Source organism: Lemur catta, chromosome 10, assembly GCF_020740605.2.
Source record: "Lemur catta isolate mLemCat1 chromosome 10, mLemCat1.pri, whole genome shotgun sequence".
Classification (NCBI taxonomy): domain Eukaryota; kingdom Metazoa; phylum Chordata; class Mammalia; order Primates; family Lemuridae; genus Lemur; species Lemur catta.
In genome coordinates this window covers 77569694-77586902 of record NC_059137.1, presented here as the reverse complement: position 1 = coordinate 77586902, position 17209 = coordinate 77569694, and the positions used below count along the sequence as shown (strand labels likewise).

The window sequence follows — 17209 nt, the reverse complement described above, 5'->3', positions numbered from 1 at the left end:
GAACCATCAGAAAGCAAAGGTGTCAGGTGTGGAATTTTACACTTGTGGTGTCGTATTGGGGCTCAAAAAATTTTGAACTTTGGAGCATTTCAGATTTCATATTTTCAGATTAGGGATGTTTATCCTGTATAAGTAAATAGATTAAAAACCATAAATGTGTAGTGGCACAAAGTCCCGGTGTATGAACTTATACATTATTACCTATTTGAAACAACTTTATGGATTTCCAGGTGTCAATAAGCAAGATAACATCTGTAAGAATGGAGAGAGGTGAGAGAGAAACATTAGTGCAGAGAATGGAAGGGAGTTTCTATATAACTTCTAATTAGCTTTCTTTGGATTATGTAGCCCTCCAGATTATAGTGTAAAATTTTGAAATACATTTATCTGAAATGTTCAGGCAATGTATACTGCCTGAAAGTGTCTTTGGCAGTGGGAACTTTGGGGGGAAAAATATTAATGTACTTAGACTTAATTTATACTTAATTTAAATGTTGTATTGAGTAAAATTGAGCCTTTCTTTGATAAGGTTAATTGCAGTGCCTTAGGATCATCTTCACAAACATCATTTAACATTATAAAATGTGGATGTAGAACTGCATTGTACGCTTTGATACCACCAACCACATGTGGCTATTGAGTGCAAAATACGGTTGGACTGAATTGCAATGTGTTGTAAGTGTAAATATACACCAGATTTTGAAAATTTGGTATAAACAAAATAAGTTAAATGTCTTAATAGCTTGTGGATGTATTAAATGTCAAAATAACATTTTGCACACCATGGGCTAAATAAATACATTATTAAGATTAACTTGACCTTTTTTACTTTTTCAATGTGGCTGCTTGAAAGTTTAAAATTACTTTGTGTGGCTTCTGTTGTATTTTTTCTGGACAGCATCTTATCCAGAAGGTTGGGTTCAATCACTATTTTAAGATGTATCTAAGGAAAAAATGTCCCTGAAATCAGTGTTACTTTCTTATTTGCTGTATTCTAATATTGGACTCCTGAAAAACTCTTGTTATTTAATGATTCTGATTAACACAGATTGCCTATCTGTTTTTAAAACACCATTGAAGTATAATTTGCATACCATACAATTCACTATTTTAAAGTTTGTAATCGGTGTTGTTTTAGTACATTCACAGGGTTGGTGCAGCCAATCACCACAATCAATTTTAGAACATTTTCATCACCCCCAAAAGAAACCCTGTATCCGTTAGTGGTTGCCCTTTGTTTTTCCTGTGCCCTCCAGCCCTAAGCAATTACCCCCAGCCCTAAGCAACTATTGATCTATTTTTAGTCTATAGATTTGCTTATTCTGGACATTTGTTTTATAAATGGAATCGTGGTCTTTTGTGACTGGCTTCTTCCACTTAATGTTTTCAAGGTTCATCCCCGTTGTAGCATTTCCTTTTTATTGTTGAGTAACATTCCATTGTGTGCATATATACCACACTTTATTTCTCTATCATTTGATGGATATTTATACTTTTTGCCTGTTACGATTAACACCTCTATGATCACTTATGTATAAGTTTTTGTGTGGACATACGTTTTCATTTTTCTTGGGTGTATACCTAGGAGTAGAATTGCTTTGTCATAGGGTAGCTCTATGTTTAATTTTTGAGGAAGTGCCAAATTATTTTCCAAAGTGGCTGTGCCATTTTATAATACTTTCCCGTCAGCAATGCATGAGGATTTCAATTATTATTGTCTTTTTTCTTATAGCCATCCTACTGGCTGTGGAGTACTATCTTACTGTGATTACTTTGCTTTTTATTATTTGAGCAGTTCTTAATGTGGTCCAAGAGGTCCCCAGTACCCTTTTAGGGGTACATGAGATCAAACTTTTCATAATGATTCTGAGATGTTAGTTGTGTTTTTTCAGTCGGAGTTTCTCAAAATCAAGCAGTACGTTTTGCCAGAGGCTTTAAGATATGGGATATCACAACAGCTAGGAAAATCCAACTACTGAAGTGATTGCCATAAATTTAAAACTGTGCTAATCTTCTCACTAGGAAAATATAGTTATTTTTGATAAGAATATTATTTATATTAACGTGTATTGGGTTTATTTTTAAATGAATTAATATTTTAAAAGATTATTCAGTTTTAATTTCTAATATAGTAAATATCAATGGATAAAACCTACATAAAAGCAACTCTTTGGAATTCCAAATTTGTAAAGTGATGTCCTGAGAGCAAAAATTTCTGTTGTGGAGAGTATTTAATGGATTATGTAGGTACAAAATATTGAGGATTGACTTTACTGGTTTGCCATTGTCTCTTGCCTGGAAATGATAGTAGCCTACTGGTCAGTCTTCCCACTTTTGTCTAACACCCATTCATTCCCAGAGTAATCTCTGAAAAATATTAAATAGATCGTGTAGCCCTCTACATAAAACTAATGGCTCCCCATTGATCTTAGAATATATGCCCAGTAATGAGGCCCTGTGTGATACAGTTCCTGCCGCCTTCTCCATTATCTGCTGATGCTTTTCCTTCCTGCTCACTTGGCTCACTACATTGACTTTCTAGTTCCTCGACCTATTATTCCATTTTTTCCCGTGCTTCAAGACTTTTTTTACCATTTGTTCTTACTACCCAGAATACATCCACTTCTTGTCCATTCCCACTCATTTGTTAAATCTAAGTGCGAAGGTCAGTCTCTCAAGGAAGTATCCCTAGATTGGGATCCCCTGTTGCATTTTCTCTCAACACCCTGGTTTTTGTCATAATTCATCACAGTTAAAAGTTATTTGTGTGGTTAATGCCTCTCCTCTGCTAGAGAGGAACAGTGATTGTTCATGATTGCATTACCAGAGCCTAGCACATAATGTGGGCTTAGTAAATTGTTTATAAATGAACACAGACCATTATGCACAATAATATGTATTTAATGGTAACTACTAATTATTGAACCTTTACTGAATGCAGTATGTACATAAACTAGCTTCTAGCCCTCTCTAGAAGCTTCATCTTAAACTGCTTTCCATTCTCCAAGCACAACTTTTGACTGCCTCAGGATGCTCGCTCTTGCTTCTCTCTGCCTGGAACACATTCTGCTAGAGTGGCCTTTCATAGCTGGAAATCCTCATTAGAGCCACAGAACACAGAAAATTATTTAAATAACTATCCGTTTTTCTCAAAGATGATTCATAAGTAACATAATCTTAGATGCATAGATGAGAAGGCAATTCTTTACATAGTCAATGGTATGCTGGTAAATACTGGTTTATCAACCAGTTCTTCAGGAAAAACAGCACTGATTTGTAGTGTTTGCTGGATTTCCGTGAGGCAGATATTCTCACCATAGCAGATTTCAAGCTACCAATATCAAATGGGCTCACAAAATTCTTGAAAATTTAGGAGCCATTCTTAACAATGGATGGGTACCTTAGGGCAGGGGTTAGCAAACTATGGTAGGCCAAATCCACCGTGCCCATTCCCTTATATATTATCTATGGTTCCTTTCAGAACCGACCATATGGCTGGCAGAGCCGAAAATATTTACTGTCTATCCCTATACGGAAAGTTTGCTGACCCCGGCATTAGGCCTTCCTGTTTTCGTTTTTATCACACTGTTCGTCAAGAACAATTCTCATTGGAAATTTTTGCTGTGACTGATAAAACAATGCCGTCCAATAAAAATACAGTGTGAGCCACATATGTGATTTTCCTAGTAGCCACTTAAAATAAAAAGGAAGAACCAAAATTAATTTTTTTTATTGTGGTAAAACATAGAGAACATAAAATTTACCATCCTAACCATTTTTGAGTATACAGTTCAGTGGCTTTAAGTACATTCATGTTGTGTAACCGTCACCAGTCCTCTTGAGAACTCTTCATCTTGCAAAACTGAAACCTTGTACCCATTAAACAATAACTCCCCATTTCCCCCTTTTCCCCACCCCTGGCAGCCATCGTTCTATGTACTTTCTGACTGAATTTGCCTACTCTATGTATTTCATGTAAGTGGAGTCTTAGATTATTTGGACTATGGTGATTGGCTTATTTCGCTTAATATAATGTCCTCAAGGTTCAGCCATGTTGTAGCATGTGTCAAAATTTACTTTTTAAGGCTGAGTAATATTCCATTGTATGTATATACCACATTTGATTTAGCCACTCATCTGTTGGTGGTCACTTGGGTTGCTTCTACCTTTTGGCTATTGCAATTTTAATGTTTCATTTAACCTAATATATCCAAAATATTTTAATATTTAATTGATATGAAAGATTATGAAACATTTTGAATTTTTAAATACTGAAATCTGTTGTGTATTTTACACTTACAGCACATCACAGTATGGACTAGCTGCATTTCAGATGCTTAACAGGCCTATACAGCTACTGACTACTGAATTAGCACAGTTAATAGAGCTTTCAGAATCTGCTCCCTGCCTACGTCTTCCCCGTTTGTCACTGCATTTCAGCCATTTGTATTGTCTTCTTTCCCCTAGATATCACTAGCTCTTTCCTCCCTCTCTGGGCCTTTGCAAATGCTGCTCATGATTGTGACCTAGCTAATATTTATTGCAGGCTTAGCAGGGCGTAATGCATTATCTTTTTAGAAAAATTTCACAACTTTATGCTGAAAGTACTGTTATTATCCTTTTTTAAAAATGAAGATACTGAGACTTAGATTAATAATGTTATCAAAGTCATGCACATATTAAGTAGCAGAGCCTAGATTCAAACCCAGGCTCTTCACACTTTGGAGTCCACACCTAACCACTGTTCCATACTGCCTTGACTTTTCTCTGGCTGACTTTTCAGCCTTTAAAAGTTAATTTAAGAGTTGAGTGTGGTGACACTTGAGTCCAGGAGTTTAAGGCCAGCCTGGGCAACATAGCAAGACCCCCATATCTTTGTTTTAAAAAAGTTTATTTAAATGTCAGTTCATAAGAGGGTGATTGGAGTTACCACTCTAAATTAGATTGAGTATAATCTCTGACACCATTTTGTGATTATATGGACTGTTTTCCCCCTCCTTTGCCCCCAAATACTGTAAGAACCCCAAGGGTAGTGACCGTTTCACTTAGCTTCTAATCTCATGATGCCTAGCATTGTGGCCTGGGCGCATATTGAGTAATACAAGTATTTATTGAGTAAATGAAGAAATAGTGTTTTAAAGATTTATTTGCAGTATGTTGTACTTACTTAGGATTATTTTAACAATGTGATTTACTTGAAGAAATGTGTTTATTTTTAGTCTAATTAAATGTCTGATGGCATTATTTCAGTTGCTTTTTTGTGCCAGCAGCTTCCACTATAAAAAAGGTAAGTGAGGTAGGTGATGGACATGACATGTTAATTAGCTTGATTTAATCATTCTACACATTGTGCGTGTGTGTGTATATATATATTAAAACACATTGTACCCCATAAATGTATACAATTATGATTTGTCAATTAAATATTAATTTAAAAGTGAAAAACTATATTTAAAACTCATCAAATTGACATTGGGAGCTTTTTTAGAGACCGTATAACTGTAAATCTGTTGTTTGATGCAGAAACTATTGGATTAACAGATTCCATTTCTTATAACTTTGAAAAAAATGTATTTCGTAAAATATTACTGGAAGACCTGACCTCTGGTTTTTCCAGGTAAATTTATGCAATTACAAGTTAGCTTCTTCTATAGATATGACAGCAACAGACTGGTTTACTGATTAAGCAGCTGCTATACAGATGTCTAGACTTGGATATAATGTTTTTGTTAAAATCTTTTTAACTTTTTTTGAGTCTTGTTCTATCTCCGGGCTAGAGTGCAGTGGCATCGTCATAGCTCATTGCAATCTCAGACTCCTGGGCTCAAGGGATTCTCTTGCCTCAGTCTCCCGAGTAGCTGGGACTACAGGCGTGAGCCACCATGTCTGGCCTTTTTTTTTTTTTTTTTTTTTTAATCTTTAAAGTGTTCTCCAGTTTTCTTGAAGGATACAGCCTTTATATTTAAAAATAAAGAATACAAAGAAAAAATAAATACATTTTGCATGTTATTACTTCAAAATTAGAAAATTCATAATGATGTAGAAAAGTATGAAATAAAAATGGGCACACCTAGAGAAAATAATTTTTTTTGGTGATTCTGTCCAGAAAGGTATTTATCTGTATATCTATATATACTTTTTCTGTTTAACAGGAGGGGTCAGTACCCATACTTTTCCTTATTCTCTTTGTACTTGTATCATCTTGGCAGTCTTTCGCTGTAGAACTAGCTCATTTGACTTACGTATTACTTGTATGTTTTATTGTTTTGGTTTGTTTATATTAATATTTTTAGAAAGAAAAAAACATGCTGGCATGTTACTGGCTTTTAAGTATATTGAAATATAGTCTGCATTGAGAGAGCACGAACCTTGGAATTAGAGAAATCTGATTTTGGGCAAGGAGCCTGTCTAAGCCTCACTGGCTACATTTTTAACATGTGATATATTAATTATACTTAGTAGATTGGAGGATTTCATGAGATACTATGCATAAAGTACCTGGCTCAAGAGTTCATGTGCTTTACTTGTATTGGTTTCTTTCCCTCTGCACACTTTTGTTCACCAGTGAATTGAGTTTTAAGTTTTTGCGATAGAAGGAAGGGTATCATAGTATGTGAATAGTGAAACATTTAGTTTGTTCTTTTTGTCATATTTAGATCATAGATACTCTATTTAAAAAATATGTTTTAGAAATAATCCACTGTAACATTTGTGGCTGTGTTCAATTTTATAAGAAGGTGCCCATTCCTATGTATCTGTTCATATACTCAGTGTAGTTGTTTCTCATTCTTGACATCCTTGTATAAGGTTTGTGCAGTGGTTTTAATAAGGGTACTAACTTCAAGGGTAAACATCAGATGTTTGTAGAGTGTTATCTGTCAACTATTGCATATGTATGATTTATTAACCATGGATATTTTTTCAAGTGATGGTAGCAATATTGAGTAAAGAGCTGATTCAGAAATAAATTCTTGAAGGACCTGAGCCTTAAAATACTGACATAGCAAAGGTTTGAATATAGTAAGTATATCATTCAGGCAACTATATAGAAAATTCTAGCCAAATGCTGTTAATGTGTGGTTCTGTAGGAAATGAAATTAACGTATATGTTTTATCTTCAGAGCTTACTAAATTTTACTTCTTTGATAGGTTGTAAGATTTTTCTATTTTTTTTCCCTGAGGATATTTAATAGAGAGAGATAGAGAATGGCTGTTTAAAGGCAAGTTTGGATTTTGGAATATTTTTAAAGGATGACTATTTCTTTTAGCTAACTTAAAGTCAGATGAACTCAATTCGAAAACTTTATAATTGAGAATTTATGCGTACATAATTAGATTAGCAATATTTGAGTGTCTTTGTGAGTACTGTGCCAGGCAGTTTCCATATATCTCTTAATTCTCCCATCAGCCCTGTATAGTAAATATCTCCATGTTACTGATGAGGAAACCCAGGTAGGTAACATCCCCCAGGCCACACAGCTAGTAAGTGGCGAAGCCAAGGTTTGAATTAAAGCCCACGTCTCAAATATTTTTCGTAATGTGGTCACACTTTGATTCTTCCCTCTTCTGCCCTTGTATGTCTCATTTTTCTACACCACAACAATCAAGAACAAGGAGTAAGCAAAGTGGGCCTCAAACAGCTGAGGTTGGCATCTTGAAAGTTGATCTATTAAATCTTAGGTATTTTCATTACAGGACAGCATTTCAAATTCTTTGAGCATTCTATTTTATAAGGTTTTCAAACTCTTGATTATTATTTGCCTCTTCTTCCTCAGATTAAAAATAGCAGATATGGAGAGAAGAGAAGGTATGCTATCAAAACAAAAACTTACAGTCTGATAAAAAAAACAGATACAGGGGCTGGACTCAGTGGCTCACGTCTGTAATCCCAGTACTTTGAGAGGCTGAGGCAGGAGGATTGTTTGAAGCCAAGAATTTGAGACCAGCCTGGGCAACATAGTGAGACCCTGCCTATAAAAAAAAAAAAAGTTAAAAAAATTAGCTGGGCATGGTGATGCATGCCTGTAGTCCTAGCTACTTGGGGAGGCTAAGGTGGGAGAATCTCTTGAGTCTAGGAGTTCAAGGGTACATACAGTAAGCTCCATGATTGCACCTCTGCACTCCAGCCTTGGGGAGTGACAGTGAGACCCTGTCTCTTAAAAAAAAAAAAAGGCACCTTGAGAATCTGGAACAGTTATTACTGTACTGCAGAAGAGCAGTTGATATCCACATCAGAACCCTAAACCACAAGACAGCAAAGAGACAAAAGCAGCCGATCCAGATCCACCAGCTGAGAATTCGTCCACTCCCGAGGCTGAGCGGGGCGGGGCTGAGTAAATACCAGCTTACCATCTCCACCATCGTCCGGTTTAGTCATCCAACAAGAAGAAATGCATGTGAAATTCCGGCTGTAAGAAATGAACAAGATTGGAGCTGAAGACCTTAAGTGCTTGCGTTTTGCCCGTTGACCAGATGACTAGAACTATCTGCATTATCTATGCAGCATGGAGTTTTTATTATTTTTACCTAAAGATGTCTTTTTTGGTTATAACAAATATGTTTTTTAAAAAAGCCTGGTTTTTCTCAATACGCCTTTAAACATTTTTAAATTATTTCATATCTGGTCAAGTTGAGATTTTTAAGAACTTCATTTTTAATTTGTAATAAAAGTTTACAACTTGATTTTTTCAAAAAAGTCAACAAACTGCAAGCACCTGTTAATAAAGGTCTTAAATAATAAAAAAAAAAGTTGAATTGTTTTGGTGCTCATACAGGTAAACTTCAATTAACTGGAGAGTAGTACACTGATATGAAACATCTGGATGGTGTTGGGAAAGGAGCTGCTGAATGTTTTGTATATGCTGGGTTGATTTTTGAAATCATTAAATTGCATATTCAAGGTACATTAGAATTTTTATTCTTGTGGTTATTGAGTAAGAGTCTAGTAATTCTCAGTTTCCAACTCCTCTGGCCTGTTGGTGGTTATTGTAGGTTGTCAGTGTAAGACCAGAGGAGGATATACATTTGTAGGAAATATGGATCCTTCGAGGCACATTCTATCATGTGTTTTTTATTTTGAGTTAATAGTGGCCATATGGGCTTAAGGACAAAAATAAGTATATCTAGGTGTAGTCCAATGGAAATTACAAAAATCTTTCCTTTATGGTTCTGGTTATTCCCTAGATAGATGAAAATATTTTATGTAATTTGTTGCTGTAAGTTTTTTGTTTCTGCAGAAGGATAGTGTCAGTGGGCTGCTTTTGTCTAAAGTAGCTTTGAGACTTTCTAAGATTGCTAATGAAGTTTTTCCACATCAGTAGTACTTAGCTTCTAATTTTTGTTGTGCAATAAAAGTGTGGTAGATAAAACAGACATGGGAGTTAAGTTCAAAATGTTAGTGATAAAATTTCTAGGAAGTTTGAAGCCAGTGTAAACTGAAACTATTTTCAATTACCCTTTCTTTTTTAGGGAGAAAAATAGAAGTTTAAGGATATTTGACACATGTGCAGAGTTTTTGGTCCTTCTACAACTCATCATTAGGAGGACTCCAGCCCTTAAATAATACCAAGAATTTGACTGAACTGTTCGTTGCTGTTCTGTAACCTTTTGAGATTGCAGCTGTTTTGGATATCAGATCTTAACTGTCTTTGATATATAATGCTCGTGGATGATCATCTCTTATTTTGGGGTGATTATCTCTGTTGTCATTTCCATGTCTTATATCCAGTGTAGTCTGCTACCTAACACTAGGTTCTCTTCATTCCAATTCCTTTTAGATGACCTGCCCGAGACAAGGCATATTTTAGCTTTCTACAAAGTGAATCACTTGAAATTGGAATGCTCAGGAAAGTTGGCTACCTGTGTTTTGACTTGCTGCTATTTCTTAAGGGCATTCCTAGTCAACTTTTAAAACTATTTTTATTAAAGTATCGCACAGAAGAATACATGCATCATAAATGTGCAGCTCCATGTATTAGCATAAAGGTCAAGAATGTAGAACATTACTGTTTCTCAAGAAGTTACCTTGTCATCCTTTACAAACCTCCCAAAGGTAACCAATATTCTCACTTTTGACACCGTGGTTTTTGCCTCCTCCTCAGCCTTGGCAATATTGACATTTTGACTTGGGCAATTCTTTGTTGTTGAGGCAGTCCTTTGCATTGTAGAATGTTTAGCAGCATCCCTCGTCTCTACCCACCACATGCCAGTGGTACGCACTCCTGTTGAGACAACCAGAAATGTCTCCAGACATTGCCAAATGCCTCCTTTTGCCCCTGTGGAGAACCACTGCTCCAGGGTGATTTGTAGGGTGACTAACTGTGAAAAACTCTTACCTCTATATCTTCAGGTTCCTTTTGGCTAGTTAGATTCTACTTGGGGACACAAAGTATTATTAATATAATCTTCCCGCTTGGATGGTGAAGATGCAGCAGCCAGAATTCTGTTTGCTAGGAGAAAGGTATTGGGATGGGGAGGCGGGGTACTCAGTATCTAGTATGTCTGTGTTTACTTAATCTTGTGTTTTTAGTATTTGTATTCCTGCTTTCAATATGCTTGGTGTGTCCTTTAGTCCAGAGGCCCTGGGTTTCCCTTTCCAGAGAGGGAAAAAACCCTCCAGTCTTTTGTTGGGTTTGGGGAGGGGCAGTTGCCTGCTTACTGTGCAGTGTGAGGATGTTTGCTTCTTAGACTTTTGGACAATCCTGTTTATTTTATTCGTTAAGCATCCCTCATCTTCTTCCTTCCCATCCTCAGCCTCTGGTGGTTCCAGTATTGAGTCTTCTGGAAATTATGCAGAGTAAATTGAAAAGCTTAGGACTCAGTTCTCTTGGGTTTGCTAAACTCATTGATCATATGTCCATCTGATTTCAAGCTTCAAAATTTTATTTTACTTGACAACTTTGCATCTGTTCTTTCATCTTGAGTTTCTGCCTTAGAAACTCAGGAAAAAAATCTTTTTGCAACTTCTGACAAGAGACTTATTTCTAGAATATAAAAAGGACTTTTACAATTCAATAATAAAAAGACATATAACCCAGTTGAAAAATGGGCAAAGGATCTGAATAAACATTTCCCCAAAGAAGATATACAAATGGTCAGTAAGCACATGAAAAAATGCTCATTATCATTAGCTATCAGGGCAATAAAAATCAAAACCACTTGACACCTAATAGGATGGCTGTAATAGAAGTCAGCTAATAACAAGTGTTGGTGATATGGAGAAATTGGAACCCTACATGACTGGTAGGAATGTAAAATGGTACAGCCACTTAGGATAAGACTCTGGTGGTTCTTCAAATGGTTAAACATATTGTTATGTGACCTGGTAATTTACTCTGAAGTATTGTGTATAGTCAAGAGAAATGAAACATACATCCACACAAAAACTTGTATGTGAATGTTTATAGCAGCATTGTTTATAATTGCCAAAAGATATAAACAATCCAAATGTCCATCAACTGATGAGTGGATCAACAAAATGTGGTATATCCATACAATGAAATGCTATTTGGCCATAGAAAGGAATGAGGTATTGACACATGATATAGCATGGATGAACCTTGAAAACATGCCAAGTCACAAAGATCATATGTGATTGCCTTTATATCCAATAGGCAAATCTATTGGACCTGCCCTAGAGCTCCCCAAATGAGTAACATCAGAGATAGAAGTAAATTACTGGTTTCGTATGGCTGGAAGTGATGGAGGCATAGGTAGGTGATGGCTATAGGGTACAGGTTTCTTTTTCAGGTCATGAAAATATCCTGAAATTGACTGGTTATGGTTATACATATCTGTGAATATACAAAACCATTGACTTGTATACTTTAAATGGACAGATTATATGGTATGTGAATTATGTCTCAGTAAAGCTTTTTAAAAATCCTATTGTATTACTGGGGACTTGAAAGAATGTTAAGAGTAGATACATGTCTTCAAATCCTAAAATATAAAATGTTATATTGCATGTTAGATAATTAAATCATTTATTTCAGAATAACAAGGGATATCAAAAATTCTGAAAAGGATTTCTGAGTTTAAGGTTAGGAAACACCAATCTAGATTAACCCTTTCATTTTGTATATGAAATAGAGTCTTAGGTAATCTGGATGATTCTGTCTTTGAAGTCAGATGTAGGTTTGAATTCTAACCCAGCAGTTTATTAGCTATGTCATTATGGAGGGAAGGAGAACATCTTTATTTTCTGTGTCTGAAATAGGATTACAAACCATCTTCCTCACAAGATTTTTGAGGATTCAAAGAGCTGTCATAGTAGTAGCTACCATTTATTGACTACCACCTGTGTATGATGTTTGTATTTTATATACATTCTTATTTATTCCTCAAAAAACTGTGTGTTTTGTTGTTCATTAGATTATTATTTCTGATAGCTGCTAAAGGAGAAAACGTTTGTAATCTGAAATCTGAAGTGCTCCAATGACTATTTCTTTTGAGTGTCATGGACTCTCAAAAAGTTTTGGATTTTAGATATTTGGATTAGGGATACTCAACCTGTAGGCCGAGAATGTGAAGTTGGCTATATATACTGTAGTCAACTAGAAAGAAAGCAGGATTGAAGAAGATATAATAGAAGTCTAAGGAATAGATTTTTGTAAACTTATTAAGTACTGATTATGGCTTAAACTAAATTTGGTCTTATTGACATAAAAAGAATAAAGCTATTACAAGGTAATGAGTTCTTAAGCCTTAGCAGAGGATTGAAATAGGATATGTGCACCTTACAGTAAGACCTGTGTGTTAGAGATGAAGTGGTAATCATTTCCAAGATCAAGATATACAAAAAAGTTGCATTTAAAAAAAATTTTTTTTATTTCAGCATATTACGAGGGTACAAATATTTAGGTTACATACATTGCCTTTGCCGCATCCAACTCAGAGCTTCAAGCATGTCCATTCCCCAGATGGTGCTCACCACACCCATTAGGTGTGTCTATACCCACCCCCTACTCCCCCCTCCCATCTGCCCGACACCCGATGAATATTACTACTATATGTGTACTTAAGTGTTGATCAGTTAATACCAGTTTGATGGTGAGTGCATGTGGTGCTTGTTTTTCCATTCTTGTTATACTTCACTTAGTAGAATGGGTTCCAGCTCTATCCAGGATAGTACAAGAGGTGCTATAAAAGATACATCTTTATATTGTTTGATTTGTAGTATCTGTAGCAAGGGCCTCTTTGAGGTACTTCTGGAAACTAAAACTGTATGGTGCTATGCAAACACCTATAATACATACTTACTATTTTCTCATTTAGTTCAAGGAAGAAATCTCTAAACGTTTCAAATCACATACTGACCAACTTGTGTTGATATTTGCTGGGAAGATTTTAAAAGATCAAGATACTTTGAGTCAGCATGGAATTCATGATGGACTTACTGTTCACCTTGTCATCAAAACACAAAATAGGTATGGTATTAGAAGACATAGAGCTTTAAACCATGAATAAATGTTTATATTTGTCTTTTAAAGTAACCAGTGTTGGCTTTAAATGGCTTTCCCTGTCCATTTAAAATTTAAATGGATTAAAATTCGTTTCTTTGTCGCTGTTTATAACAGAATTTAAAAAAATGTGATTTCATGTTAGTGCTTATATGTTTGTCATATGAGCATTTAATATTTTAGAAGATTCAACAGTATTTAGTCATTATGTCTAAATTATTTGAATTAGAATAAGCAAATTAATATGTTTTTAGCTATTTTTGTTTTAGGGAAATTTCTACACAAAGATCATGGGTTACTTACCACCTTAGTAAACCAAAAATTGATAACCATATCTCATTAAGTCTAAGGCATCATAAATTTTTAAGAGAAACATTTATTTTGTGTATCACTAAAGGAATACTGCTAAATTGAACTGGTTTTTTTCTTGCCAGTTAGAATTTTTATTTTCTACTTAGTGAAAGAGTTCCTTTAGATTTATTTGGATATGGAATTTTACCATATCAGTCTCGCATGTATACAAGGAAAATATAAATGAAATAAATTGGTTAAAACCTCCCTGAAACTACTTTACATTGTCGGATTCTTTTTGAATCCCCTTTTGACTTCTTCGTCAGTGTTCATATTTTTCCATACAGTATCAAACTGTATTCTGTCAAGAGTGTTGGTGGTATCACATTTCTTAAAAGAGCACTATGATATTTTCTCAAGGATTTTCTTCCAAGCCATTGACACTCATTCTGTAAGTTTTTACACTGATGTTCCCCAAAAGCAAATATTTGCTTTACTGATAAAAAATTTATTCTTCCTGTTTTTCTGCTTTTCTGTATAAATCATAACTTCTTTCAGTGCCAGTTAATGGTCTCATTTTTCTGAAGATACTTTCTGTGGTAATTAAACTCAACTTGTAAGGTACAGCACTATACTTACTCATTTGAAGTCCTATAGAGCACATGTTTGCAGACATTACAGTTGATGCCTGGCTGTCAACAATTGCAAGACAGATCCTGATTTCAAAGACATTAAAATGAAAAAATGTGTGCCTTAGAATCAGCAGAAGAAACAGATTCAGAACTCTTAACTGGTATCAGATGGAAAGGTTTTCTGATAAACTATTTTCTTAAAGATAATAAGTAATACTCAGTTATTATTTGTGTTGATTTCTCAGCCTTCTCTTGGTGAGGTCTCTCACTTTTTATTTTTAAGAATTTCAAGGGTCTGAGTGAAACTGGCCCCTCTTGGCCCCCTATAGAAGGGGGTAGGTAAAAAGTTGTTTATATAGTCCATCTTTGTGGGTGTGACTGATCATTATGACTTATCTCTTTTTCTTAAATAATCAATATGATTGATTGTAATATTTATATATATTATACTCAAAGAGGAGGGGCAGTTGCAAATATATTTTAGATTTTGTAAGGTTTTACTATGTATATTTATTTATTTTTGTTAATGTTTAGTTATTTCAGGGTATTTACTTAATGATAATTTGAGCTGGTCTGAGAGTTTACCCCTTATTTCTGGGTATCAGAATTATTTCAGAGGTTCCTTTAAAAATAATTAACCCCACTGCTTACACTGTGATTTAATTATTTTGCGTAGGTCTCAGGATCATTCAGCTCAGCAAACAAATACCACTGGAAGCAATGTTACCACATCGTCAGCTCCTAATAGTAACTCCACATCTGGTTCGGCTACTAGCAACCCTTTTGGTTTAGGTAAGTGTCTTTAGTCATTTTTATGGTGATGAAAAATAAAGAAACAACTCCCTTTCTGGGTAGTTTTAGATAAAATGACAGAATTAAACCATTACATTACTTTAACAACAAAATTTTTAAAAAAACTTTCGTAGTTTACTTCTATAATTGTTGATATTAAGGAAGTAGTTGGGGATACAGGAGTTCTGGGTTAGCTTATATTTACATTTAATAAGTGGTCAGTAATAGACACATTTCTTTTTAATAATGAAAGAGATGTATGTATACCTAATGTGACTACTACCACATAATTGAATCTGAGGAAGATTAGCTAATCGTTCATTATAAGATAGCCTCCCGAATAATAATTTTCTCATTCAAAAATGAGCAGATTATTTATTTGCTAACTGTCCTGAACACATGGAAGGACTGGGGCCTGGAAATCAGCCCAGTGGTTAAGGATCTCCTGCACCAGCCAAAACTGCTTTTTTTATGTTGGTTTTATATACTAAGGTTTTGTGCAAGATTTTGTTGAGGAAAAAAGTATTCTGAAGCTAACAGAAGTTGAACTAGATAGATTTTGATTCTTCAGTTATATGACTGGCATAGTACATTGAAATGGCATTATTTTTTATATGCACAGTTTTCACATATCAAGGATCATACTTTTTATCCATTCTTTAAGAGTGTTTCAGTAATTCAGTTGTACTATGCCAAATATATGTTGGAAGCATTTGAGGCGTGGCATGCATTGGCATAAATGCACATTTGCTTTATTTTATTATGTCTGCTGCTCTTATTTTCTTTTTTTTTCTTTTCTTTCTTTCTTTTTTTTTTTTTGAGACAGAATCTTACTCTGTTGCCCGGGCTAGAGTGCCGTGGCATTAGCCTAGCTCACCGCAACCTTCAAACTCCTGGGCTCAAGCAATCCTACTGCCTCAGCCTCCCAAGTAGCTGAGACTACAGGCATACGCCACCATGCCCGGCTAATTTTTGCTAAATATTTGTACTTGTCCAGCTAATTTCTTTCCATTTGCTCTTATTTTCCAAAAAGATCTTACGCTAGATCTTTTGGTTGGGACAAGTGAGTTTTAGTTGTCAAAATTATTAACATGAACAATCTGGAGAGATTCAGATGCAATTATTTAGTGTTCAGACCCATGAAAGGTATTGTTGAGGTAAATCTCTCCCGTGTTCCCTCATTTTAAAGCCAAAGATATTGAAGCCTGAAGAGGCTTTTGGTTAATTTGTCTGAGGCCAAACAACTCCCTAATCCCTCATTTCTAGTCTCATTCCCAACCCTCCTCCTATCTCAGTGGCTTTTCTCCATGAGTTATTTCCTTTACTCTCTGTGTTCAGCTTTCCTTTTTGCTAGCTGGTTTCATTAAGGTCTATTGCATTTGTAAAAGCCACAGAATCTCACTACCACCCTTTCTTTTGCTATCCCTGGAAATGCATTTTCTGTTTTCTGTCTATGTTTTCCTTTTACCAAGTTCACTGCATTCTATTTTTTGCCCCCGTTACTTCACTGAAAATTTCCTGGATAATATTGCCAAATTTTGTGGACATTTTTTAGATTTTAAATCAGTCTCTCTTAATGCTTACAAATTTCTCCTTGAAATTTTCTTCTTTAACTCCTATGATGCCATTTTTTTCCCTGGTTAGTTTTCTGATCAGTTTGTTTCTCCTCATTTGTGGGTTTCTTTTTTCTCTGTCTATGTTGACATCGTTCCTCAGAGTTCTGCCTTGACTTTCTTCTCTTTTACTCTATTTATTCTTCATGAGTGACATTATCCTGGTATTACATCCTTGTGACTCTCAAATCTGTACCTCAACTCACATCACTCGTGAACTCCATTCCTTGTATTCGGCTCTCTTTGATATTATCTGATGTTCTCCAAGTAATGTAGCCTGTGTCTCCTTTGTAAACAAAAACAGAAAACAAATGCAAAAACTTATCATCTTGCTCCTCAAATCTCTCCCTTTCCCACACCAAGTCTCTTGGTCCATAACCTCTTCTCTATCCCACTCCATGCAATTATTGTCCATTGCTAC

General features: G+C 35.2%; 1 protein-coding gene across 2 annotated transcripts in view; it reads left to right on the top strand.

The window, feature by feature from the left end:
* Positions 1-17209, top strand: part of UBQLN1 (ubiquilin 1) — a 42828-nt gene that overhangs the window by 4101 nt on the left and 21518 nt on the right. For both annotated transcript variants that reach the window (XM_045562214.1, XM_045562213.1), the window contains exons 2-3: positions 13276-13427; positions 15060-15175. In XM_045562214.1, the coding sequence (XP_045418170.1) occupies positions 13276-13427; positions 15060-15175 (268 nt within the window). The remainder of the gene's footprint in view (positions 1-13275; positions 13428-15059; positions 15176-17209) is intronic.